General features: G+C 40.5%; 1 protein-coding gene across 1 annotated transcript; it reads right to left on the bottom strand.

Annotated features, from left to right (window-relative positions):
* Positions 1 to 106: 106 nt before the first annotated feature.
* LOC121658804 (hormonally up-regulated neu tumor-associated kinase-like) lies at positions 107 to 27,088 on the bottom strand. The gene is made up of 9 exons (XM_042016107.1): positions 26,837 to 27,088; positions 25,589 to 25,881; positions 21,148 to 21,203; positions 19,898 to 20,036; positions 15,833 to 15,960; positions 13,572 to 13,707; positions 11,881 to 12,058; positions 5,184 to 5,403; positions 107 to 4,140 (listed from the first exon to the last, which is right to left on the bottom strand). The coding sequence occupies exons 1-9, from the start codon at positions 27,086 to 27,088 to the stop codon at positions 3,389 to 3,391; spliced, it is 2,154 nt and encodes a 717-aa protein (XP_041872041.1). The 3' UTR covers positions 107 to 3,388.
* Between the last annotated feature and the right edge of the window lie 568 nt (positions 27,089 to 27,656).

The following is a 27,656-nucleotide window of genomic DNA, read 5'->3' as shown; positions in this document are numbered from 1 at the left end:
GAAGTAGAAAAAATTGGGTGTGAAATTGAGCCCAGGAAGAAGGGAGAGGTGGGGAGAAGGTGTTTTAAATGTAGTTTTATTTCTCATTACCCTACTCTGACTTGATTGGTAATAAATTAATTTCCCCTAGCTGAGTCTGTTTTGTCCATTATAGTAACCGGTGAGTGATGCCTCCTTGCCCTTACCTCAACCCATGAGACTGTCATTATATTTTCTCTATCCTGTCCAGCTGAGGAGGGAAAATGGTAGGGTGACTTTGGTAGGCACCTGACATCCAGCCAGGCTCAACCACTAGAAAATTGTATTACCTTGAATGTAGAAAGAATAAGCAGGTGGCAGGACCCCACAAAGACCTGAAATTTTCTCTGACCTCTGGTAAGTAACCCTTGGAAGCCCTTGTTCTCTGTCACAGACAGAGAAGAGATGGGACTGGAGACAGCTGAGGCCATGAGAAGCATCATAACTCAGAGCTCCTCCAGGAAGAGCTACCTCTTCTGCACTTGGGTCATGATGCACAGCCACTAAATGCTGATCTCTCTGGGGTTTGTTTTAGTGGGGAATGGGTATTTCCCTGTGTCTGTCATCTGCTTGGCACCCACACAGACATGCCTGGACTAAGTTGGTGACGAAGAAGCATAAGCTCCTCTCATTCTCCACTATCTTCCAGCTCCTCCACAAGTCCTCAGGGAGAGAAAGGGCAAAGGAGAAACCTAAGGTACTTAATGCTTTCTTTTCTCAAGATTTTAATAGTAAAACCAGTCACTCTCCAGGTACCCAGCCCCTTGAACTGGAAGACGGAAATGGGGAGCAGAATGAACCCCTATATCCAAGTGGAAATCATCAGCCACCTGCTATACCACTTAGACATGCACAAGTCTATGGGGCTGGATGGGATCCACCCAGACGTACTGAGAAAGCTGATGGAAGAGCTCACCTGTCCACTTTCCATCATTTACCAGAAGCCCTGGCTCCCTGGGGAGGTCCCAGCTGACTGGAACTTAGCAAATGGGACACCCATCTACAAGATAGATTGGAAGGAGAATATAGGGATCTCTAGGACAGTCAGCCTCACCTCAGTGCTGGGGAAGGTTATGGGGGTGATCATCTTGAGTGCCATCACATGGCATGTGCAGAACAGCCAGAGGATCAGGCATAGCTAGCAGGGATTTGTGAAGGGCAGGTCCTGTTTGACTAACCTGATCTCCATTTATGACAAGGTGACCCACTTAGCTGAGGAGGGAAAGACTGTGGATATTGTATATCTGGACTTAGGTAAAGCCTTTTGCAGCATTGTTCACTGCATTCTTTTGGAGAAACTGGCTGCTCGTGGCTTGATGTGTACTGTTCAATGGATAAAATGGCTGGATGGCCAGGCCCAGACAGTGGTGGTGAATAATACGATATGGAGATAAATCCAGGTGGTGTACAGTCATAGGTGGTGTTCCCCAGGTCTCAGTATTGGGGCGAGTGCTCTTTAATATCTTTATCAACAATTTGGACAAGAGGATTGAGTGCACCCTCAGTCAGTTCACAGGCAACCCCAAGCTGGGTAGGAGTGCTGATCTGCTGGATGGGAGAAAGGCTCTGCAGAGGAATCTGGACAGGCTGGAGAGATGGGCCAAAGCCAAGTGTGTGAGGTTCAAAGTACACAAGGCAAAGTGCTGGGTCCAGGGAGTTCTGGTTGACAGCTGCTGAACATGACCCAGCAGTGTGTCCAGGTGGCCAAGGAGGCCAATGGCATCTTGGCCTGTATCAGCAACAGTGTGGTCAGCAGGATCAGGGCAGTGATTGTCCCTCTGTAATTGGCACTGGTGAGGCCACACCTCAAGTGCTGTGTCCAGTTCTGGGTCCCCTCACTACAGTAAGGCCATTGAGGTGCTGGAGGAAGTCCAGAGAAGGGCAAAGAAGCTGGGAAAGGGTCTGAAGCACAAGTCCTCTGAGGAGTGGCTGAGGGAGCTGGGGTTGCTTAGCCTGGAGAAACGGAGATTCAGGGGGAACTGTATGGCTCAGTATAACTACCTGAAAGGAGGTTGTAGCCATGTGGATGTCGGTCTATTCTTCCAGATAACAAATGACAGGACAAATGGAAATAGCCTCAAGCTGCACCAAGGAAGGTTTAGGTTGGAAATTAGGAAAAATGTCTTTGCTGAAAGGGTTGTCAAATATTGGAACGGACTGCTGAGGGAAGTGGTTAAATCACCATCCCTGGAGGTATTTAAAAGATGTCTAGGTATGACTCTTTGGGACATGGTTTAGTGATGGGCTTGATTATCTTCAAGGTCTTTTTCAAGATAAACAATTCTGTGAGTCTATGATGCCATGATTTATGTCCAGAATGAAGCATTTCAGTATTGTGAAAGGAAACAGTGAATTGAAATGTAAACTTACAGCTGAATCCATTTGTTTCAAAACATATATTCACTGAAAAGTGCTTTTTAGGGGTGCTCCAAAGCTTAAAACATATTCAAGACATAAACATTTCCTAAATTTTAAACATTCCCCTTTTATGTGGGATCCTACAGAGCAGCAAATATGAAGACTCCTATTGTATTCTCACCTCTGTTGGTGTCAGTCAAGTTCAAATCCATTGAACTTAAGGGATTTAAACTGATATAAAACTTGTTTGAGGACAGAAAAAGGCTTAAAGCTTAGTACTATGACAATCTAACTGAGAACCACAATACATTGAAACTGAGAGAAAATTCATGTTTTCAATAGTAAGGTACAAACATTGCAAAGGCAAACAGTGACAAACAGGCAATACTGATTAAGTTGTTAAATTTACAGAGAAAATGCAACTAACTCTCAGGGGAGTTAGGTTGCATGTTCTCCATTAATTGGAATACACACAGTTAAAACTAATAAACTAGCAAAGAAACAAACAAATAATTTATCAGTGCCATGACTATTTTGTGTATCATGGCAATCCCCCCAAAACTGTTTATTCCCTCACTGCTGCTGGCTTTTTACCTTCTGCATTATGTTCACAGCTTAATGAAAATTGCCTGCCCAGGTTTATTTCCCTAATGAAATGCATAAGGAATAGTAACACAAGTTTAGGACATGTATTGGTACAAAATATTAAAAATCCCATCTTCTGCCCTCAGTGTCCACTTTTGTGCCTAAATATACATTATGTTGTTCTGTTACAGTGGCATCTGTTTTTCTGTGTCTTTGTTGTGCTCCACAAAATTTGTAGCATGGCGTTTGGTCGATGTCAGAGGATACACAGCTTTAATCATATAATTCTTTTGTGTTTGGATAATTCTAATTTTAAGATTGGATTAATCTCTCCCACCTTCCTTTTCTTGCTCTCTCTGTCTGTCCACCTTTGTTTCTTACCTGCTCCTTCATCCTTTTTCCTTCTGATGTTTTGTGTGTGATTTATTTATGCAAAATTTAACCTTAGAATCTCTGGTTTTTTCCCCAATGTGGTTTGGTACGGTGGGCGTAAAACTGGAAGATTTACATCTGTAGTTGTAGGTATGTGTCTGAGCTGAATAAAGTTTTTCTTAGTTTTCTTATTGAAAAAATGAGTTGAGTTTTCTTTAAATGGCCTCATACTTCTTATGGTAAACTTTTGCTGTTGGGGCATGGGGAAAGCTGGTGGTTTTGAACCATTCACTGTAACAAGAGGGTAGATATCTCTGTGTTCCTGTGTTGCCCCCATCAAGGGAATCTTTCTAGGTAGGGTTTCTCTCAGGGTAGCTTGTTGCAGCCTGGGGAAAGGTGACAACTGGGGAGAGTCAATCACGAGGAGGTCAGCGCCGTCTTTATCAAGTTGCCTCTGTGTTGGGGTGTAAATATTGTCATATACTGCCTTTAGAAGATCTTTAAACCTCATGTCCTGACGAGGCAAAGGGCTTCTGGTAATAATTCTGTTTTCCATCAGGGACCGTGCAGGTACTTTTCTTGTACTTGTCATTTCTTGGATGTTTGAAAAGGGAGGTTGCTGGTTTGCTGGTGTGGATGAGGATTTCTCATGAAGACATGGTTTTCTGGCCTCTGTCAAGTCTTCAAAATCATTCTGACTGTTCTGAGAGTCCAAAAGTGGCTGATAAATGGGCTCACATGGCATACTTTTGCTTGATGACTTAGGAGGCCCACAGTGGACCAACTCTCTGCCTGCAAACTTGGAAACTAAATAGAATATAGAACAAATCAGATCAGCTTCTCCTGGAATGGTATTTTCAAGAAAATAACATGCTAATATCACATCAGCTTCGTCCCATAATAGATCTGTATTTGTAAAGTCATAAATAAAAGTAAACCTTGACACAGAATGAAATTTTGCACTGATAATTTCAGGCAGATGGTGATCTGCAGGTAGGCAATTGTCAGTTTTTTGGTTGGGTGAACAGTCTTGAATAAGCCTCTCAGCACAAAGCTGTCTGGCTTAATTTTAGTGAGTACTACAGAATCAAGGAATAATAGAATAGTAGGGGTTGGAAGGAACCTTAAAGATCTTCTCATTCCAATCCCCATTCACCATTCTCTAGATCAGAGTTGCTCAGAGCTCCATCCTACTTGACCTTGAGTACTTAAAGGGTTGGAGCACCCACAGCTTCTCTGGACAACATACTCATTTATTCTTCTGGGGATATTTATCACATCGTTTTAAACATGGCACATAAGTAAATAGTTGTGGGGGTGCAATAACTTGAACAAGAATATATTCAGATATAGAGTTTGATTATTCAGTACTGTGCATCTTCTATATTTTTGAGACTGTGGAAAATGATGTCATGGATATGAGTACAACCCCTCACTGAGTATAGTGAAGTTGTGATACTTGCACCATGCTCACATTCATCCCGGGAATTTAAATAAATACCCTTTTTTACTCATAAATTTCTGTTCTTGGAAGTGCCTTAGAAGTACTAGTACTTCTAAGGGTGACTCAGAGATAAAATAACCTACACATGGACATGGAACAGTTACTTGTGATTAGTATCTGCAGAGCTTGCACTGGTCAGGTGTTTATCTGAAAATTATTTCACTTGATCAAGATTAAATCTATCACCAGATTTGGGCCTGGGAAAAAATTGCTCAAAATACTTGAAATTCAAAACAAAATGCAAAGATATTTCTATAGCATTTTCAGGGACTGTGTTCCCTTTTTTTCCTCAGATACCCTTTTACCCTTTTGAACTGACATGTTGAGACTTATTTCAGAACAGTACCTTTTGAGAAGTTTTCTTGGTTTTCCAATGCAATTGTGATATCATCTTCTTGAATAGCATTTTGCATTGCCAGTGTTAGTACAGTAGAAAATGCCGTATTGCCATAATTTCTGAGGTTTTCCAGAGTGTCCTTTTCAGCCTTCTGGGAAATCTTAGTTTCTGACTCTTTATTCAGCTGTTTGTTGGGATTAATACTGTGTTTTTCTGCTTCATATTCCCTCTGTAAAATGATCAGACACCATTTGATTTGCAGGGAACAAAAAAAGCACCTCAAAATTTAAAAGAAATCCCTCTATAAGGTGTAATGGGAAATCTTGTTTTCACATAAGCCTTAGTTACACAGATCAACATTCCATCTGAACAGACCCTATGCCAGAGGTTCTTCCAGAAACCCAGCTGTACATGGGCTGGCAGACCCTTCCCTTTACCACACAGGCTGTAGGGAGAAAGTTTTCATGAAAATCCACTGAATGCTAGGATGCCCATAGCACTTCCTTCGAGGCTTATGGCTCACGGAGTCTCCCAAGATGTGTAAGGAAGGTCAGGGTACCACAGAGATCCTGCTGCAAAGCACAAACACTACAGAATGCTGTGAGCCACTCCCTGATCCAGAAGATTCATGTCATGCGACTGTTGCCGTTTGCTGTGAGGGCAAGTAGTCAGCATGAGACTAGAACACATCTGGGGAGGTTCTGCAGTGGAATTGCAGCAGGAAGACGTCCATGAAGCTGTGGTAACAGGACCATTCATCCCAACAGGAACATGGGCTTCAGGACTCACTGCTTGCTGCAGTGCCGCTTCCATCACTCCTACAAGCATCTTCCGTGCACAAGGGATATGTTCTCATATGTAGGTCACTTGTAAATCAGCTATGATCCCAGTTTTCAGAGTCCTCACTGTGTAAGCCTCATGCACACTGAGTTTCAGTTATCAAAACCTTGTGAAAATGCAAGAGCTGCGAAATAAAATGTTAGATTTAAAACATATTTTTCGCAAGGGGAGAACTTTGCAAAGCAAAGAATAGAAGAAATAAATCCCTTCCTACAGAACTAAGTCCTGTGATGAGCTGACTGCTCTGTGTGCTGCTTCTGTCATAGAACATCTCCTTTCAGGTCTGGCATGCCTGAAAAAGGAATTTCTGAAATGGAGTTTCTGAAACCAAGACAACTACCCACATGGATATTCCAGTGCAACATCCAGCTCTTTTTTGCTGCTTTCCATATCATCTCTGACAGGCCCACTTTGTCATTACACGGCTACCACTTCAAGGATTGTCTGTAGTGAGTTTTGATCTTTTTACTGCCATCCCCACATAATACAAACTTCTTGCTTCCATTGGCAGAGAGGTAATTAATTTTACTATGGTGTATTCATCTTTTTCATGGTTTTCTCCTAATCTTTGCATTGCAAAGTACTCCCCTTGTGAAAAATATGTTTTTAATCTAACATGCCATTTTAAAATGTGGGTGCAATTTGTGGACAAAAGGCACTTTTGATAGCTTGAATGTATTTTGTGAGTTAGCAAAAATGTTTGGAAAAATTTTAAGGACCTCAAACCTCAAATTTGTGCGGTCACCGCATCCTTCCTACTTACCTGTAGTACCCAATCACAATTAGGGAAATTATTTAAAAATAAATTTTTTATTTATAAAAAGAAACAAAGTACGTTTAAGTTGACAACATATTGCTAAAACCACACTAGATCAATTGGGAATTTGAGATGTCATAAATATTTTAGGCTATGCAATCAAATAGTCTCCCAGGATTTTACACACTGCTAGTTAAGAAAACAAATTTTCATCTTACATTTTGCAAGCTGTCACCTTATATACAGTATATCGGAAAACTTGCCATGACTGGTTTTACTGCCGACCTCTTAAGAGCTAATTGGTTAAGCACCTGGGCAGGAAGCTTTTTGGCAGAAATGCTATTTTCTGCAAGGACCAGCTATAAAGTTCTGGATGGCAAATTGTAGTCATTAAGGCTCCCTCTTCTACAGCAGAACACATAAAATGTAAATACATTGCTTGGAGAAACTACTATGCATAAAAGGACAGGCTGTGTTTTAAGTTTATCCAATGACTTATGGCTCAAATTTGAACATGGAAAGGATCTTATGCTTTTTTAAGGTTAAATCTTTCAACAGACTTTTCTAATTGCAGCCAGAAAAATGAGAATCACATCTGTTTGCATCCAACAAAACTATTATTTGCATGTACAAACTTCTGTATACAAGGAGAGGGTGCAAATACAATGACTCACACTGTTTTTTCAAATGCAGGGGGTTTGTACATGAAAAGTAATTTCCACAGGCTTTTTCTTTCAGTTTTAGATTAGAATTTCTGCTGAAAAATTTTCCTCAGGAAATTGTATATTTCTTGGTATTGAAAAATCATGGCATATTCTGCTGCCTGGAATGGGTTGAATGCACTGTTTTGTGAATACACGTTTGAATTCCAAACAATGACATGGGCTGATTGTGTTGGTAGAATATTTTATTGCTTGTTATTCATAGGCATTATTATGAATGCAATTACTTTTCTGTTTGTGTTGATATTTGATATGCTTCATTCTTTTTGGACAGAATATTCAGAAGAGCCAGATGCCAACTTTCTCTACAAGTCACTGAGAGGAAAGGAGGTTTCTAACTTGATCAAAAATACTGGAGTATTTTTTTACCATAAATTTGCTCCTTTATGGATATTAGCTCCCTGTAAATATCTCTTTTCATAGGCAGATAGAAATATGAAATAATCTTTATGGTCCTAGAAAGAAATAATGTAAATCAACAGCAATTAGTTTTCAGGTTTCTTCATTTTACCTGTGACTGTTACTTGTTACTTATCTGTTTCCATAATTTAGATTTGAATTTCCACTTATTTATATGCAAATTCTAATTTTTTTGCTTTAATTTTATACACACAAGCTGTCTTGTTGAGCTCAGTGAAACTATCCATATCCTTAAAGTTAAAGCAGATGCATACATTTGCAAGATCTGAAGAGCTGAAAGGATATTATGTGATTTAAAGACAGATGACACACTGCTAGTAATAAATAGCAAATAGTTGGCTTTATACAGAATAGAGAGAATATCTATCAGTGCATTTTGAAATATCCTTGGCATAATTTATAACACAAATATAAAATACCCATGCTGTTGCAATTAAGCTCTAGTAACATCAGGATCTCAACAAGAAGATGAATAAAAAGTGAGAAATTTCCCCCTTGCATTCAGTTAACAATCTTTACTCTTCTTCCTCAGTTTCAGCTCTCTGTGGCTGGGTGGTCAAAGAAGTGCATCACAGCCTGCCAAAGAGGTGGTTGAATTTGGCCTCTTTTAGACCAAAGCAGAGAAACCTTCCCGCAAGATAATTCCCTGCCAGCTGCCTCCTTCGAGAGCTGTGCCAGCACAGCATGGGCCAGTCTCCAGGGAAGCTGGGGGCTGCTCTTGGCTCTGCCTCTGCCCAAAAACGTCATGCCACCCGTGTGGGGCTCCGCCTTGGGATCGCATTCTTTTCTTTTCCCTATATACTTCACATATGCTTAGGGCTAAGTTTTGCCATTGTGCAAGTATGTGCATAAAGTAGCTCTAGCTGAAGAACAGGCCAGAGGATATTGGAAAAATAAGAGCATTGATTGAGTAAGAATGCCCAGCTTGATTTCTTAGCCAGCCTTCCTCTCTTTTCTTCCCTTTTTTTGCGCAAATTCTTGCTGAGAAATATGAATATTATTGAATGTTGGAGAAACTGTTAAAAGGTGGTAGCACTAACAGTCATGATTTGAAAGAGCTCCTGGGGAGGAGTGATTGCAAAGGTTAATTATACAAAAGCCTGGAATAAGAAACAATCAAGAGACCAGTATTAACTGCAAAAAGTAGCAGAGCCTAACAACGAGCAAGGGAGAAATATTAATTTTCATAATAGAAAAGAATGTAAGAGGGAATAGAGGGAAAAAAATAAGAAACAAGTTTTGTAGCGTGATTATCTGGGGAAAAACCAGTGAGATTACAGTCTGATAACAGAATGATCTCTAAACTGTGCTAGTAGCAGGCTTTGTGTTCATGAGTTTAAAGGTAGCATTTATGAACTTTGTACTGAGGGAAAAAGGGAAACAAACTTTTAATGACATGAAAAGATGGTATGAATTGGTCTGTTCTAATTTCCTAATTTGTATGTCTTAGTAGCAGATATTGGAAGGTATTATTTGTGGTAGAATCCACTCTGCCAAATTTAGACATTTAGCTCGTGCCTGTATTTCAAGTTCTCAGCAAAGATGTCCTACTAAAAGTGAGTAGTTTCCCTGTGAAACCATCAAAGGGAGAATCTGTCTGCAAATTTAAGAACTTCCCACACTGATCATGCAAAAGTTTGCAGATCAGCATTGTTTTGTGGTGCAGAAGAAAGCACTACACACCTGGGAGTTATGTGGAAGGGGACATGGGGAAGGTGTAGAAATGGGGAGTTGGGATATGACACAACTGAGCAGACCCCAAGGTGCATATCCAGTTTACATGCTTAGATGTGTCCCAGCTGGGTTTAGTCCAGCAAGGGAAGGGCAAAGTCCTGCTCCTGGGGAAGAGCAACCCCAGGCACCAGCATATGCTGGGGCCACTGGGCTGGAAAGCAGCTGGAGGTCCTGGTCAACACCAAGTTGGCCATGAGTCAGTAATATGGCCCTGCTGCAGAGAAGGCTGATGGTATCCTGGGCTGCAATAGGAGCAGTGTTGCCAGCAGGTCAAGGGAGGGGATGCTGCCCCTCTGCTCAGCCTTGGTGAGGCCACACCGGGAGTTCTGAGTCCAGGTCTGGCCTCCCCAGTACAAGAGAGACGTGGACATAGTGTAGAGACTTCTGCACCACAGAGATGATTAAGAGAGTGGAGCACACACAAGAGTTTCCCTCTGAACATCAAGAAACACTTTTTCACTGTGAGGGTGACCAAGCATGGTCACAAGGTACCCAGGGATGCTGGTGTTCATCCTTGGAGACCATCAAAAGCTGTCTGGACATGGTTCTGGGCAAGCATCTGTAGGTGGCCCTGCTTGAGCAGGGGGGTTTGATCAGACAACTTCCAGAGATCCCTGCCAGACTCAGTCAGTCTGTGATGCTGTGATTTTGTGAAAGTCGTCACTGTTTTGAGCTGGAAACAGGTCATATTATTTTGAGTCACTACTGGTTTGGGTTTAAACCTTTAACTGAATAAATGTCAACACAGGGAAAGAAGATGTCACTCACTCCTTTGTTACACTCCCTCTCTTCTCCTCCTTGCTCTACCAAAAGTTTCAGTCTGCCTGGAAAATGTATTTACTAGGACTTCAAAACAATAATTTTTAGTGTATTGACTTACAATCAGAGCTGTTTTAAGGGTCTGTGCTTGAATTCAGCTTGACTCTCTGCCATAAGAGGGCATTTTGGATGTCAGGAGTGGCAGGAAGTATCACAGACCCTTAATCAGCTTGCAACTTTATGTACATGATCACTTCCCTCTTTCTCCCAGGTAGGATGCTGAAAGAGGTCATACAAAATGTGAAACACTATGACTTGCCTGGAAGGCTAGATTTCTGCTGGCTGTAAATCAGCTTGATATCCAGAGGTATTAGAAAGCTGGTCAATAGCCTTCACAATATGGGTCTTTCTGAGTGACTTATGATTTAGCAGATCCTGCTTAAAATTGTAATATGAAAAAATTCACATATGTGAAGAAAAGCCTCTTCTCCCTAAGCATGCACACACACACACTCCCCAACTCATATTTTTGAGTTATGGCTCTGTCTGCAGACACTGCACAGACTGTTGCGACCTTGGGGCTGTGTGCTGGCATGGAGATCTGGATCTGCTCAAGCTCATCTGAATAATTTCTAGAGGAGTCAACTGGACCTTCTCAAAATACAGCTTCTCCAGGGCAAAGGCTTTGAATGGGAGGCTAATCGCTAATGTGTGTGTTTTTGTAGCTGAAACTTTTCCCATTGCACTTGTGTGTTAGAAGCTGGAATTTGGCTTCCTGTCTGCCTAGTTTCTGCCTGAAGCAAAATTTTTATGGCTGAGCTGTGAACCCCTTAGTGGAGACGGTTGTAAAAGAAAAGCTTACAGCCTTTTTGACTAATTGTGGCCTTACCAATGATTACCATAATTTTTTGAATTTATTTTTAAAATGTTTGTCCCCTCTGATCTCACTCCATGTCCCTGAGTGAGCTGGAGCTGGAGTGTGAGCATAGGATACAGGGGTAAAAGTATGAAAAAAAAAAGATGATGGGAAAAGATTTTACAACTTTCACAGCTTCCTACTCACCTCCCCAGACTTTGGATTAAACCCTCACAGACCAGTCAGAAAGGAAAAGGATGGCGAAGTCACTGAGATGCTAATGCTCCTTTTCCCAATGGAAAAGTAATCTTATATGTAAAACAAAATAATTCTCAATCCCATTACAACCATCAGCTCATTTTAAAAATTCATTAGTCATAAAAAAGGTATATTTATCTCTGGGAATAAAAAAATCTCATAAATTAATCACCTCTGAGAATGCCAGAATGTAGGTTTCTTGAGACTGCACTTGGATCTGCAATTTCATGACTATTTTTTGATGAACTTCTCCCCATTCCTTGGACAACCACCTTTTTCATGTGTGCTATGTAGCTGCTGGATTGTTCCGTATAAGAATCCAGGGAGCCCTTTATGCCTCTCATGATCATAATATCTTACCTGAGCTCTTTTGTGGTCTTTCTGGTACCTGAGCAGTTTCTTCAGCAATAAGCAATAAGAAGCCATGGCAGGAGAGGGTCTGTTATTTATTAAAGTGTTGATAACTTCTGAAAGACTGAACCCCATAATTTCTGTCATGTAGTTTAAAACAACAGGATTCAATTCACTGGGGCAAAATCTGAAATATTCGGAAAAATTATTTTAATACAAATGATGCGGCCAGGTACAATGTCAGAATTTACAGTAAGCAGACATTACACTTCGTGTGATGCAGCTGGAGTTGGCTAAGTTGATTTTACAGGCAAATTATGATACACAGTTGTGCAATAAGCTTCTTGTCTGGCTACGCTAACTTCACTGCCGGGCTGGGGCTCTGTTACTGCATCATTAAACATCCTATTGTTGATATAATTGATTACTCTGAAAGGACACCCACCAGGATTAAGCTTGAAAAATTAAAATATGGAGAACAGCATTTTCTCATTTTAATCAAATGTGTGTGTTTCAGTTCTCAGTACAGTAGTTAATCCTCAAACGGATTAACAGGGAGATAGTGTGTGTGCATGTACATAAGAAGACAGAAAAGTAGCAAAGGCAGGAAACTCTTGAAGGACAAAAAAGAACCAAAGAAAGTACAGTAGGATTCCAATTTTTATATAACTCAGATTGTGAAATAAAACATGTTTTGTTGTAATGATAATTGTTTTACTCATGGGCTTCTGTGAGTAGCAAAGTCCAGCAAAGGCATTACAGAAATACATCAGCCTTGGATTATGAGACTCCTAAGACATTTTTTCAAACTTCAGTATGAATGAGCACAGACATGTGAGGGAAGGAAGGAGGGCAAAGGTAAAAACAGTGGGCAACTCTCACAGAAATTGCAAGTAGATTTCTAACAGCTCTGGCTGTGACTGGCAGTGGATCACCATGGTAGGAGAACTTGCTAAGAGTCCTCTAGACACTGATGCAGATGGTGCAGATTACACAGGCCAAATTATTCTCTTTTTCAATTAGTGCGAAATACTGACTTTTACAGAACAATTTGGGAATGAAATATGTGACCCATTACTAGCTACTTTAATCAGTGAGTATGATGTAAAAGGTCTATCACCGAATTTAGGCATTTAAAGACATGCAAAGTATGCTTTGCAGCATCCCAATATGAAAGATGAATAACATCTTGAAAGTTGGCAATGTTTATGTGAAGTGTCATATTGCACATAACTATTTCAAACTTTTATAATAATCTCAAACCATAAAGTGCCCTGCTAAGAATAAATGGAGCATAGTTAAAACCAGGTACAAAGATGGGTGAGAATAAAAATCATTAGAATAACAAAAATTTCAGTGTAATATAAAAATATTTCTTCAGGTGGCATGCGAGACCTAGTTTTGTAGGAAAGGATTAGAAGGACACTGAAATTAGTGGCAGCTGTGAGGCATGTTAAGAACAAAATTATTGATACAATAGATATAAACACTTATATAAGGATGTTTCCTCTTAAATAAAATTTATCCACAGTTAGAATGATTATGTGGTATTTTCTGAAGTAAAACTCTCTCATTTTGGAAGAGCCCATAGTAGATAACAAAAATCTTCTAAAACAAACAAACAAAATCCTAAAAACACTTCCCTCCCAAATCTGCAATCCAGAAATCCCAAGGTAGAAGATAGATGTCAAAACTGTTACCTGTTCTCAGAGGCAGCAGCATTCAGTATTTTCCTGGTGAAACCTTCATTCAACCATTTGTCTTTTACTGCTTCTTTGACTCCAGGCCTCTTAGCAGGGTCGGGCTCAAGTAGAGACTGCATGAATTGTATAGCTCCTGTGCAGTATTCCAGTAAAATGGCTTGTTTGCTAGTAATATTTCACTATCTGACCACTGCATATTTTTCCTGTTGCAGAAATGTGGTACTTGCCCTGCTTCAAGACATTGTAAGAGCCTCAGCTAAAATTCAGTCTCTAGGGCTTTTCTCTGAGTCTGCTGTGGTCCCATGGGGTGACACTTTTCCCCCAAGGGCAGGGTGGGCAGCAGTCGCCAAACCATGCTGAGATGCCTGCTAGGGACCTTTGGATGCTGCTGTAGATACAGTAATGGAACTCAATTCCTAATTTGCTTGGTTTACCCCAGTGAATGCAGCCTATGGCATCAGCAGTAATCTCAGCATTGTGCCCACTCAGCATTTGATCAGGCGTCTGAAAAGGGGCACTTCCGTGCCAGCTGACTACACAGGGGTTATGTTCCTCACCCAAAGAAGCCAATTGCATCAATAAAACTCTCTGTAATGAGGTCTGGAGATGGACTTCTGTGCTCACATGATGTGTTGTGCTTTGGCTCCCTGGAGCTGGAGCCAAACATTCCTGTCCGTCAATCACTCAGCTCCAACACTGCATAAAGTCCCTGTCTTTTTTTTTTTTTCTTCTTGGGAAAACTTTACTGAATTCTTCCATATCCCTTGGGGAAGTTTTAAAGTGAACAAAAAGGCAAGTGAGCATTAAACTGGGAACATACTGCTCCTTTCACTTGTAATCTCCTTCAGAAGAATTTAGATCTAAAATATGCAAATCTAGTTTATTACTGCTCTCTCACTGAATTCCCAGTGGGCAAGAGAACAATGGAGTTACCCACAATCTTCCACTAACTGTGTGGGCTTTGTAGAAAAGCAGAGATAATGTATTTATTAGTAGAAGCCATAACAATAACATAAATAAGAAAAATTAGAAATATAATAATTGCAGCTATGGAAGGATTCTGCAAAAATGAAACTGCTATCTGGCAACTGATCTCCAAAGAAAGAGAAATGGGAGACTAATGTACAAACACTCTTGACAACTATGGTAGATATCCTTATTCCATTTACTAGGGGAGAGAAAGAAATTGAATCATCACATTATCTTAATACTCCAGACTAGATCCAGCTAGCTTAGTCTGGAACTGTCTGCTGCTTTCCAGTGCTTGGCTGCAGGCAGCCACTGAAGCTCATCCGGGTTCCTAGGATCATTCTTGCCTCACATCATAGCCATGCTTCTCAAAACCATGGGGAGATCTGAACTCTTGCTGGTAGATAGCTGGGCAAAACATGTCTCACTCTGCTCTGCTTTCTGACTTGGTCAGTGAAGACTTACCATAACAGCTGTGAGAAGGGGCCCGAGCCTGTGACAGTCAACAGAGAAGATGCTACTCCAGGTGGAGAGAAAATGGGGATTAAAGCCAGAGGTGTATAAGAATTGTTGTAAAGCAGCAGAATTTTTAACTCTGAGGAAGTAAACGTTGTACTGCTGACTGAGAGCGTATATACACCAACAGGAATTCTGGGGTTTAGAGCCATGGTTTGTAATTCAGGCTAGAATTTCTGAGAACTATCTTTCCCAGTTGTCCTAAAAGACTTCACTGACTGCACCTCATTAAAGATTGTCAGTAAAATTAACTGAAAAATGTTACATTTCAGTTCTTTCTCTCGAAAAATATGAACGGACTCTTCGCAAAAATAGCCCTCCCATGTCTTTAATAATCTCAGTGTTGTAGGCCCTGTCAGTAGCCAAAAGATAAGGTCTCCAGGAAAAAATATCTAAGGTTTAGATAACTTATTTGTGGGAAAAACAGGAAAGAATGCCTGGCTGTGACACACAGCATGGGACATACTAAACACGGCAGTGTTCTCATTTATTGCAGAGCTACTCCACTTATGTAAAAGCAATGTACTTTTTATTCCCCCTGTAAATGAAAACCAAGAATAATGGCCTTTTGAAGAGACAACGTTATTTTTCTTGTAGCCTGAGATAAAGAGATATTGCCATAGCCTCAAAAAAGTTATTTCTAAATGCAAACAGAGCAACTGGAAAAGGTACATCTTAATTTCCAAAAGGTTGAGTTATTGTTAAATTCACATTATTACATGGGTTAAAACTTTTTTGCATTGATAGTCTTTATAAAGACTGAACTGCTTTACCAGTGGAAATATCTGATGGAATAGGGCTGATTTCTCCAATTAACATCTTTTGATGTAGTTGCTTGATATTGAAAGGTTCCACTGTGAAGGGTAATGTGCCCGTTAGCATAGCAAACATGCTCACACCTCTGTCAAAAGAAAAGACAAACATCAGAGCTCCATATGATGCTAATAAGTACTTATTTAAAAATCTCACAAAGCTATGAGTCAGTTTTCAGAGAGTTGCCTTCAGCATCACAAATGAGGTAACAGATCACCTCTAAGCAGAAATTCGTACTGAATACACATTTTATGCCTTTTTTTCTTTGCTTAAATGCCATTTTATCTAGAAAAGAATGGTGTGGGAAGTGTGTATAAAATAGAGTGTACAGTGAGTGACTGGAAAGCCTGTGGTGTTGAAAGTGGAGACCTGCTGTTTATTTTAAAAATAAGCTAATTGGAGTGACAGTGTAATGTACCCAGCCCATCAGAATAAAGCATTTTGCTTTGGAGGCTGAGTGACAACACAGAACTGGGACTGATGCAATAGATCTTGTTCCAAGTAGTAATTAAGTTCTTCTTGCTTTGCTCAAATTGCTAAATTAGGTGTGACTTATGCCCAGAAGGCATTCATTTGGTAACAGCTTGCTGTTGGCTAAAGACTTAAAACTTTAACTCTTGCGAAAGACTAACAGTCTGCTAGCAGCGACCAGCAAACTTTGTGAAGGTTTGCCATTCAGTCTGGAGAAGTACCAACATTTGGAAAACTTGCTTAGCTGTCCTGAGTTTGTGGACAGGGAGGTTTCCTTGAACACTCTCCATGGTACTTCCTTGCTCCAGCTGAACTGCACTGCCACAGCAGCACTGTTCTTCACCATAGAATGAATCATTGAATCATTGAATCATCGAATGGCCTGGGTTGGAAGGAATCTTAAAGATCATGCAGTTCCAATCACTCTGCTGAGGGCAGTGACACCTTTCTCTAGACCAGGTTGTTCAGAGTTCCCTCCGACTGTCCTTTACCATTTCTCTACTGAGCTCAGCAGAGATACTAATTTTAGGAATTCAGGCAACTCTAATTTAATTGGCGTGGTTGGTACACTAGTGGAAATGATATCTGTGAAGCAAATCTGTGATGTGCTCAACTATGATTTTTATTAATGTGTTCAAACAGTTGAAAAACCATGAGGTGGAGCTGCACACAGTTATAGCTAGTAAACACTAACACACTTGGTAGTTAATTGTAGATGGAATCTGATGGCATGTTTAACTTGGAAGTTTATTAGCCATACAAATTGCTTCTCCTCTGTCCTATTGAACTACCTGGATTTGTTTGACTACAACAGCTGTTTCCTCAATTCAGCTGGTGCATGAAAGCCAATCACTTTGCAGTCCTTCAAAGAACCTTTAAAATCTTCTGCACAGAAGTCATGATAGGCAAACAGGCACTGCAGTTCACTGTTGCATCTCAGGAGTCTTGGCTGTATTGCAGTTGGATCTGGTTGGGTTTGTGAGTGTCCTTTTGGCTGACTGGCTCTCTGGTTCCTGTTGTAATGACTCCTTGTCGGTCCTGCTGCATAAAGTCAGTCTTTCTGCACTACACTGAAATCTTTTGATTCTAGGTCCAGTCAATCTGCAGTCGTTTACTTATTTTGTGACACCAGAAGTAACTTATCTTTTTAACTAGTATTTTAGTCCATCAGAATTCCCTTTCCCATTATGATAATATGAACAATTCCAATATAAATTTTAAATATGCTTTATGCCTGAGGTGCAGAACCTGTGTTAAACAGCAAGGGCCATATATAAGTTTATATAGACCTTGACCTGTTATTTGCTGTTTATTAACATAGTGAGCTCAGTAAATGGTTCTAAGATTACTGCTTTGCCCTCATTCAGATACCTGAAATGTGAAATCAGTATTATCCTATTTAAGTGCTGACAGCATCCTCTAGACCTGATTAATCTGTGCTATGTTTACATAAATTCAGAGTAGCACTCTTGAAAATCAGACATATATTGAAGTAGTTTGGTGGCATGTGTCCCTTCATCCTTAACTTTGTGTACCATTTATACCCTGTAAATTTAGAAGAAGCTGAGGTATAGGAGTCATCGTTAGATGAAACCCCAAATATATAGTATGTCTGCCAGAGCAGGTCTTGAGAGGAGTAATATACTTTATATAACTATGTGCATATAAATCCTTTTTATCTTTTGAGCATATAGGAAAACTAATTTTCTGCTTTAGGCACCTGAACCAGATGCCTGTATGTAGGTACCAGCAATCCTGTAGAGCAAACTAAAACATTTTATCCTTTGTGAACACACAGTTTAGTAAAGACTGCTGAGAACTCCTCAAGGAGACTCCTCATTCTCACAGATGGACAGGCAAGAGTGACATCCCAGTTCAGAGCAGCTGTGTACATCCAGGCCTTCCTTTCCTTTTTGCAGGTGTTCTGAACGAAGTGGTTTAGATCAAATGCAGCATTATGTGTTGAACACAATCATAGAATGGCTTGGGTTGGAAGCGACCTTAAACACCATCTTGTTCCAACCCTCTGCCATTGGCAAGGACAACTTCCACTAGACCAGGTTGCCCAAGGCCCCATCCAGCTTGGCCTTGAACACTTCCACAGATGGGGCATCTACAACTCTTCTAGACAACCTGTTCTAGAAACATAACATTAACATCCTTTAAATGGGTATGCTTGTGGGGTGTGATGGGAGGTGGGGCTTCTAAACCAAAAAGTGCTATTACTCTTAGAAATCTTGTGAGCTATTTGAAATCCATGGGACTTTATCATTGGCTTCAATAGCTGGATCTTTATTCTAACACTTGTCAGTCAGGTCACTGCAAGGAATTATGGTTGTAACTGTAAATAAGTGGGAGGAGTCTGGATGAAGGTGCATTTGATGAGCCACTTTTTTTTTTTCATCTTAATGCTCTAGGCAAAGATTCAGTTCAGTCTGTATTTCTGTATTATTCATGCTCACTTGCCATACCCTGAATCATACCTGCTGGATATTGGCTTATAAAATGTCTCCTAGGTGGAGACACAGACATCTGGTTACTATGAAAAAGCTGAGGAGAAGGTGATACACTTGCATGCATATATATATATATATGTATATATATATATAAACATACATGCATACAGAAAAACATGAACTGCCTTTGGACAAATGATGGACATGGAGAGCTGTTCTCCTGTCCAGATCCATGAAGATTAAAGAATACGAAGATCAACTTAATATATTATCGTTTTACCAGCTCCACTTAGAAAAATAATGTAAATACCCCCATAACCTGACTGCTAGAACTGCAAACTGGAAATGCATTTGAAAAGTCTGAGATACTTTATGTGAGAAACTGGTCTTCTCCTGGCAGCTTCTGCATTTTTGCTTGTTACAGGAGATGTATCCTGTAGATGTAATAAAAAAGGAAAATGGAGTCCGTGAAGGTTTGTGCCACCTATGATGGAAAATAACTCCACATTATTATCATAATTCAGTATAAAGGGCCTTGCTAAGGTATGGGTGGAGATCTCATAGCTCTGTTATAGCCACATCTTTGGCCTGCGTGTCCTTCAGACTCAGTTTTTCTGTATAGATTTCTTCTTTTGGCAAAATACGTCTTAGACAGAAAATGGCCATTTGTCAGTCCAAGGCTTTCATGGAGTCTGATTTTGACAGAAGGTACTCAGCTATCAGCTGAAACTGCCTGCCAAGACAGGAAGGCAGGGGGGTTCATTTGAGGGGATTGATATGTACAAGTTATTTCTCTGACTTCTCAGGACAGGTTCCTATATGCAGATACCCTACCTTTTGCTGCCTTCTCTTGGCACAGGGTTTCTTCAGAATAGCATGTGTATTGATTATGCCCTTTTTTTTTCTCCAGTGTCTTGAAATGGAGGCACATTTCTAAATACTCAATTTTTTTTTTTCTGGCAACCCTTCCCTCATATATTTCTGCTTTTGCCTTTAATGCCCCAAAGCTGAATGCCACCAACCCATTTATATCAGAGTCTTATCTAAACCATTCAGTGCTGAGAGTGTTTCAATAAGTACATTTTTAGATCTACTTACATGGACCAGACATCCACCTTTGGACCATATTTCTTATGAGCAAGCAGTTCTGGGGCAGCATAAGCTGGACTTCCACACTGGGTATGTAACAGCTCCTGGGAGAGACCATCAAACCTTGCAGTATTGCTCAGTCCAAAATCTAATGGTCACAAAGACAAAGAAGCTTTAGTCTCTTTTTAAACTACTTTAAATTTACCAGTTGTCCAAAAATAGGAGAAATAGTTGTAGCATCTATTGATGTCTCAGCTGTGGATGCCAATTTGGGTTTGAATTAACATGCCATGAATTAGCAGAGAACTTAGAGTAAAGTTACCCAGCCATGGACCTGGTTTAGTTGATTTTGGCTTAACTATTTTGTTTTGCCCTTGTTGAGTGCATGAGCTTAACAACACAGCTACATTAGCTTGGCTTAATGAGCTATGACATTGGGCTCAGCTCCGTGGGCTTTAGCCCATGGTAAATGTGGGGGAAAAAGTGCTAACTTAAGCCTTTTTCTCTGTGTATGTGCATGTGTGCAAGAGGGAGGAAAGAGAAAGGTGTGATTGTAAAGGACTGGCTGGCTATAAAACAGGGGTGAAGAGTTGGTACCTTTTTTTCTCAGAGGTGTTAAGCTTTTAAAAGTTTGGGAAACACTGGGTTAAACATGTGGCTTCTCTAAGATTTAGCATCCCTTGTGGGGATTTTTCTGTGAGGTTCCCATAGAATAAGATTAATGTTTCTCTGAGATGTGTTAACTGCTTGGTGCAAATTCTCTCATTTTTATAAATGTTTGCTTCACAGCCCTAGCAAGATTTCTATTAGTGACCAAAACAGTCTTTTCTTTTTAAACACATACCAAATGATAAGGTCTCTAGTGGAAGTAATGACTCCACACAAACTAATGTGTCTGTACCTGTGTTTCACCCCAGAAGATTTATTTCTTTGTCTACAAATCACTTCTGCTAGGAACAGCTTTCTACACGTAAAAGCTGTAATTGTTTCTTGCTTCTCCAGCAATACACAAGGGAAAACAATAGGCAAAATTGTTTTCCTTGTTCTCTTAAAGGTATGTTTCAGTTAAAGTTCAAACAAACAGGCTGTTAAGTTATAATTCATAACTTTTATTTATTCTAAAAGCTCAAATATGTTTATTGAATAATCACAAGCTCACTCATCAAGTATGGTGTTTGAATAGTAGCTGAACTGTCACTGGAAGCTGCACACACACAGAAAAAGCAGAAAACAAGCTTCTCAGATAGCGGTGCACCTACCAATGATTTTGATGTTGTTGTTCTCATCAAGAAGAAAATTTTCAATTTTTAGGTCCCTGAAATTAAGACAGAAAGCAAACTTTAGGGTGCCTGATGTCCCAGCTAAACATTTGCAGATAGTTTTTGGCAAAATTTAATTGAAATTATAACAGTAGTTCTGCAAAGCTCTGCCTACAATTGTAACAAGATCCTTATTCCTTCCTGAAGTTTTCAGTCAGGAAAATGGAAACTTTCAGTATTTCAGGGAATATTTTATGAATATACATTTTAAATAGACTATTAATTTTAGGAATCATCTGTTCTACGAATTTAACTTTTTTTAATGAATTGCATTTATTTCTTCTTTTGAGTAAAAAAGTTGTGCATATTGGACCAGAGTTCTTTTGGCTTTTTTGAAGTACTGAGCACTGCAGAATATTTCTTATTTCTCTGCGAGTAAATCGTGCCGGGGAGATGTGAAGAATGAGAGGGGAACTGGAAAGTGAGACTTGCCTTGCTTGTTTAAGAGGGGAGATGTGCCAAAGCTGTGTTGGAGACAGATACTGTGAAAGTGGAGACATGTTCAGTGATGTTTGTGAAAACAGGGTCAACCAGTATCAGCCGGCCCCCGCAAGGAGGATGTAATCCAAGCTGCAAGAAAAATGTTGGCTCAGGTACTTGTGTGAACATTTACATATTTCCAAATTAAAAGCACAAGCCAGAATAATGCCCCACTGTGGGGAGTGCCAGAAGTGGCAATCAAAATCTTTTTCATCACAGAGGAGTCCTCAGACAGTGTAATTTCAGAGTTGGGAGCCGGTTGAAGAGCCTGCAATGCTTTGCTAAGTCCTGTCAAAGTCTGCTGCTGGGGGCTTCCCTCGGCTTTACAGGGGCCATGAGAGGGACAGAACAAGTTTCAGAAACAACTCCAGGAACATGAATTTTTCTCCCACCTGCTCTGAAGTTATAAAGCTCTTTTGTCAGCTCTTAGAGAGACCTTGGAGAGCACAGGAGGACAAAGTAGAAGGAGTGATGGGAACAAGGAACAAGGGCTGGATGGATTGGTGCTGCATGAACAGCACTGCATTGCTGCAGGGGATCGAGTCTGGAGGTGGTCATGATGGGTGGGTTGAGGTGAACGCCCTTTTAACTCTGTGGCTCTGGATGGGACAGCATTACATTCAAAACCCTCTGCTGCCCCAGGCCGAGAATGGGAATGGTTTTAATGATATCTCTTTAATAAGTTTTATTTGAATAGCATGTTTCTTGGAGTGGAAAATTAGCCAGTGCCCAAAAGCTGGGAGGTAGATTTAAGGTAAGTTTGTTCATAGCCTGCCTGTGTCATAACTCTGCACTGAAATGCTGCAGTTTAAAACTATTTGTGTTTCAGGCTACTGCAAATCTGACATTTCTATCAGATTTAGCACCCCACAGTGCACTCTGATGACTTTTACTCACTGCCATTAAATAATGTTATATTAGATTGCTACAACCACTGTTCTATAGGCCGAGCTGACTGCTCGCAGAGTTAATAAAAATGTAGACTTTCTTGCCTGAAATACCTGATAATGGTCACTATGAAAGTTTATGTAATGTCAGAAGTTATCTTACATCAAAGATACATCATGTTCTTTTCTTTCCCAAAAGAAACTTTCCAAGGAATGTTGTAAATTTAAGTAACACTGTGATTTTTTTCCCCCTCATTCCCATGGGTACTTCAGAGAGAGAGAGCCTAGAGGGCAGCTTGTGATGTTTCTCCAGGACTTGGTTCAGTAGGGATTCAAAGGCATATATGACATTTTTATATGAGAGAAGGGAAAATATCCAGGAAAAACAGCCAGGAAAAATTAGGAACTGTACATACAAGCCAGTTACTGCCACCTCACAAGCGCCAGCTGAAGGGGTTGGTAGCTGACTGTGCGCATGCGCTATCCCAATCCAGTTGCAAGGCGATGGGATTTAGCTTGCACGTCTTTATTGGCGGTTTCTAAGCTCAGATGCATTACCTCACCACTTGGCCGTGTCCAGAGCAGGCATAGGGATAGTAAGCAGAACTCAGCTGATGAATGTTAGCTTGTGGAGCTGTTGAGCCATATCTTGTGCCTGAGCCTCCTTATATCTGGCACAGCAAAATGCTGGGAGAACAAGTGAGTCAATGCTCCATCTTCTGGGTCATTTTGGCAACTATGGCAAAAGATCAGCCATGATCTTGCATGGAGAAGAAAGGTTATTACCTTTACTGTGAAATGTAGACTCAAACTTAATTTAACCTGTAAGGATTTGTTGGATCAGTGCTGATTTTAGTGATGAATTGGAGAAGTAAAGCTTAAGAAACCAAATAGCTGTCTGAACATAGTGTCGAATTTCTGTTGAGATATATCAATTTGGACTAAAAACAGTTACAAATTTAGCCAGTTTTTCATCAAGTACGTTATTAAGGATGTAGAAGATACTGTTTTTCTGAGACATATGCAGGGTTAAAAATCAGGAATGCCCATAAGACACTTTCGAGAAAAGTAAATTAAATTAGGACATTCCTAAGTGATGAGCTTAGGGATGAGACTTTACAATCACCAGACACCTCCATTCTTGGCATAGACCCAAGCATTGGCAACAATTATCCATCTCATGAACGTATAATTGGTGACGTTCTACCAGGATCTTCCCCAGGGATCAGCAGCTGCTCCCAACAGGCAGCTTGGGAACCCTCCTTTCCTTGGGCTAAAGCAATGCAAGGAATTGAGTTTTGCTAAGTGCTTAGATGAGAAAACCAGACTGGATTTGTGAGGTAACTTTCCTACTTCTTTGCTCATCTTTCTGGAAACATTGATGCCTTCTTTTCAGAAGAGGATACACCCACAATTATCCTTGTTGGTTTAATCTCTGAAGGGAGTTGTAATAAATCACTGCAGCTGGAGCTGAGCAGGGAAGCCCGTCCAGATCCTTCTCAATCTTCTTCTGGTAAGAGGTCAAGGCTATAGGTCTGAATCTCAAAGCTAGCAGCAGGTCACGAGTTGAAGTACTGCTGACTGAACCTACCCCTGTGATTGGGATCCTGCCAGACCATGCGACTTCATAAACCCTACAACAAAGTGCTGGAGAGCCAGGAATGAATTTTCCCTTGGTTAGGGTAGTTTGATAGTAAATCAAGTCACCAGGGGAGCTCATGTCACTTTGTACCTGGCTACTCTCAGGGTGTGCAGCAAAATTCTTCTCTCTCACTAAGCTCTTCCGGCAAAGCATGAATGATGGAAGAAGAAAGAAGTCGGGCAAGAAGTCAGGCTACTCTCATGCTCACTGTGAAGAATTATTCCAAGCAAAAAGATGGGAACAGGACTTGAGAAATTAATGGTGAATGTTGTCATGGGAAGAACATAAATGTTATGATTGTAAACACTGAAGAAATGCTGTAAAATAGATTACTTAGGGAACCAGCAAGGCAGGGATGCCAGCCTGGACTAAATGGGTGAAGCCCCTTGGGTTTATTTTCTGGTGTTTTTTGGTTTTGTTGTTAGTTTAAAATCTGTAGGTCAGATACTAACTATTTCTTTCTTGTTCATTCCTTATTAATTGAAAAATCCAATATAATGAAGTGCTGGATTGCAAGCATTTCAAGTCACAAAGCACTTGTAAATGCTGAGGCATCACATTTACAGCTTATTTGTTTCATGGTTGCTGTAACAATGGAGTCAACTGGATTACTTGTTAGGTCCTGTGGGCTTTCTTGGTGAGTGCACTTACCACTTAAAATTAAGAATCTGATTGACTGTGAATCATTAAGTTAAACAGAAAAACGGTGGGAAAAACTGCTTCTTGCCTATTCTTCCACCTAACATAGAAGTCTTACACTGCTGCTCTTGGCATATGTGCCGAGATCCCTGACAGAGGGGATGATCAGCTCTCCCTGCATGGGCTGCTGAGGTTCCTCTAGCAGTGACACCACGTATGATCTGTCCTTGTAATGCAAAAGCCAACATGGAGGGTCATCAACCTGTCACAGACCCAGATCTGTGGGTCCTGTCGTCTCGACAAGCCATGGGCTGTGATTCCTCAGTTTTCTGTTCTGAGTGATGTATGGTTATTTCAATATGTTGTGGTTAACCAAAGGACAATATTTATATATGTAGCCACACTAAAATATTTGAATGAGTTCATGACATTTGTCATGAACTAATTCTGAGAAAATTGTGGTAAAGTATTGGTTTTTTGTGCTCATCAGCTCTTGTCCCTGGGACAAGTATCTTTGCCACTTTACTGTGCAAGGAGTTCATAACAACTTATAATAGTAATAACCACTACTGAGAATAAAATGCTTCATTAATATGAGCTGAGAGTACATAGTCTTCTTTGCAATTCCTGTTTTTATTAGGGAAAAATAAAGAAATTCTCTTGGTGAAGAAGAACACTCTATGTTCTTGAACACTTTCTTTTCTTACTGTTTGAAAGAGGAGAAACACCTTACCTGTGAACAATCCCCTGGCAATGCAGGTGCTCTACTGCAGACAGAATTTGCCTGGTGTATCTCCTTACATCCTCTTCCACCAGCCTCTTTCTGTCACAAATTCTGTCCAGGAGGTCCCCACCAAGGCACAGCTCCATCACCATGTAATAGGAGTTGTCAGTCTCCAAGGTCTCATATAGCTGAACAACATTGGGGTGCTTAATCATCTGGTGTATCCGTGGCTCACGCTTCATGTTTTTTAAAACATAGTAATCCTGCTTGGCTTTCCTCTTGTCAATGACTTTTATGGCTACCTAAATGGCAGGATATTTGCAAATTAGCAACAAGCTTTGCAACCAGGATTAGTTTTCAGAAGGATATGGAGTAAGCTCTCATGGGGGAGAGGCTTTTTTTGACATGGTGTTGATAATCAGTACCACAGAGGGAGAGGTTTCTGATGGAAGAATCTGCTTTTTATTTCTCTTGAAGGGCAAAACAAGACGGCTGAAGTCTGTCATATCTGTCCCTCTCACTGCATTAGTAAAGAGGCACATATGAAATATTCTGAAATGCAAAAATCCCTACATGCTTGACTGATAACTGCGTCTGAAACACACCGCAATTTTTTCCAACATGCTCCCTTCTGACTTACTCTAAAAGCCATTCCAGGTACTGGCTATTATGGGCTGAGATTGGACTCTTTGCAGTTTGGGGAGCTATTCAGACAGTGAAGCTACTGAAGCCACAAGAGAAGTAAAATTCAAAAAGTTACTTGAGAGCAACCCACCTTTCCACACTTGCATCTAGTGGTATATTATTTTATCCCAACTGAACTAGAGATAACAGATGCTATGTGTGTCCTGCCATATAAATATTTGCTGTTGGAGCAGCTAATTTTCACTAAGTGTTGTCCATAACTTTAAAGTTCAGATGCAAGGCACTAATTGCTCAATGAGGATTATTAGGCAAAGCAGATTGGAAATTGTCTTTATGCCAGAATCCTTCTCTCTTTCAGAAGGAGGATATCTCTGTTGTCTATATTTTATAATTGTGAAAATAGTTGCACTCAATACGTATTCACACATGTGATTGATTATACATGAGCAATAAACTAAATTTATGAGGTTAATTTATGAGGATAAGGTTCAGAGGATAATTCACTGAGTAGATTGTGGTTTTCAGATTAAATGGTCTGAAATTTTCTGCTGTAAATTAGTGTGAGGTTACTTGTGATTCCTAGTGCATGTTACCCTCTTCTTATGAGCTTACCTTCTCCCCTGTGGGGATGTGCAGTCCCTCCATCACCTTGGCAAAGGAGCCCTTGTTGATCATTTTGCCTACTAGGTAATTCCCGACTTGTTTGGAGTGAGGGAATGTCTTCCCAGTCTCTTGGGGTATCTTGTTAAATGAAGAAGGTATTTTTATACCCTTTAACTTTTTCTCCCATTCTGGTAATATCTTGTCCAAGTTGCCATTATCTGTCATTTTGTCATCCAAGCCTGCTTTCATTGCCATGGGCATCCCTGGAGAGCTGGACATGTATTGCTACTTTCCAGACGTAGCTTCTGATTCACGGCAGATCCAGGCATTAGGTCTGAACATCTCGTGGTGCAAGTGACATCCTGCTGATCACAGAGCAACTAACCCTTTTCCCCTGAGACTCTGGGTTTGTCAACTGATCCCTAGTTTGGGCACACGAATCTGCTCAAGCAGAACCAAGTGGTAGATTATTAACCTAACCTGATATGTGATGCCAGTTAATGCCCCAGACCTGCCAAGCCAGATGACAGATAATCCCAGCCTTAGCCTGGAATATAAGGCTCTCTTCCTCCTACAACAGTTTCCTAAACACATGTCCAGTGTAAGTTGCACCAAATGAAACTGAGTCACAGTTTTCCTGACTCACATATGGCTGGTGTGCAAGGACACAAGTTTACTCTAAAAACACTGTGGTAGCATGAATGCAAAGCTGAGTTATGTACCTGATGCTGTGCAAGCATTTATATATAACTATTCATGCCCTTGTAGCACATTTAAGTACTGATCTGAGTCTAGGTCTCACAGAGGTCTTTGCATTTCTTGGGATGTA

Source organism: Corvus kubaryi, unplaced genomic scaffold, assembly GCF_017639235.1.
Source record: "Corvus kubaryi isolate FWS band 111438036 unplaced genomic scaffold, C.kubaryi_AGA036_p1.0 split3-73, whole genome shotgun sequence".
Taxonomy (NCBI): domain Eukaryota; kingdom Metazoa; phylum Chordata; class Aves; order Passeriformes; family Corvidae; genus Corvus; species Corvus kubaryi.
Note: the sequence above shows the minus strand (reverse complement) of the source record. Positions and strands in the feature narration are given on the sequence as shown.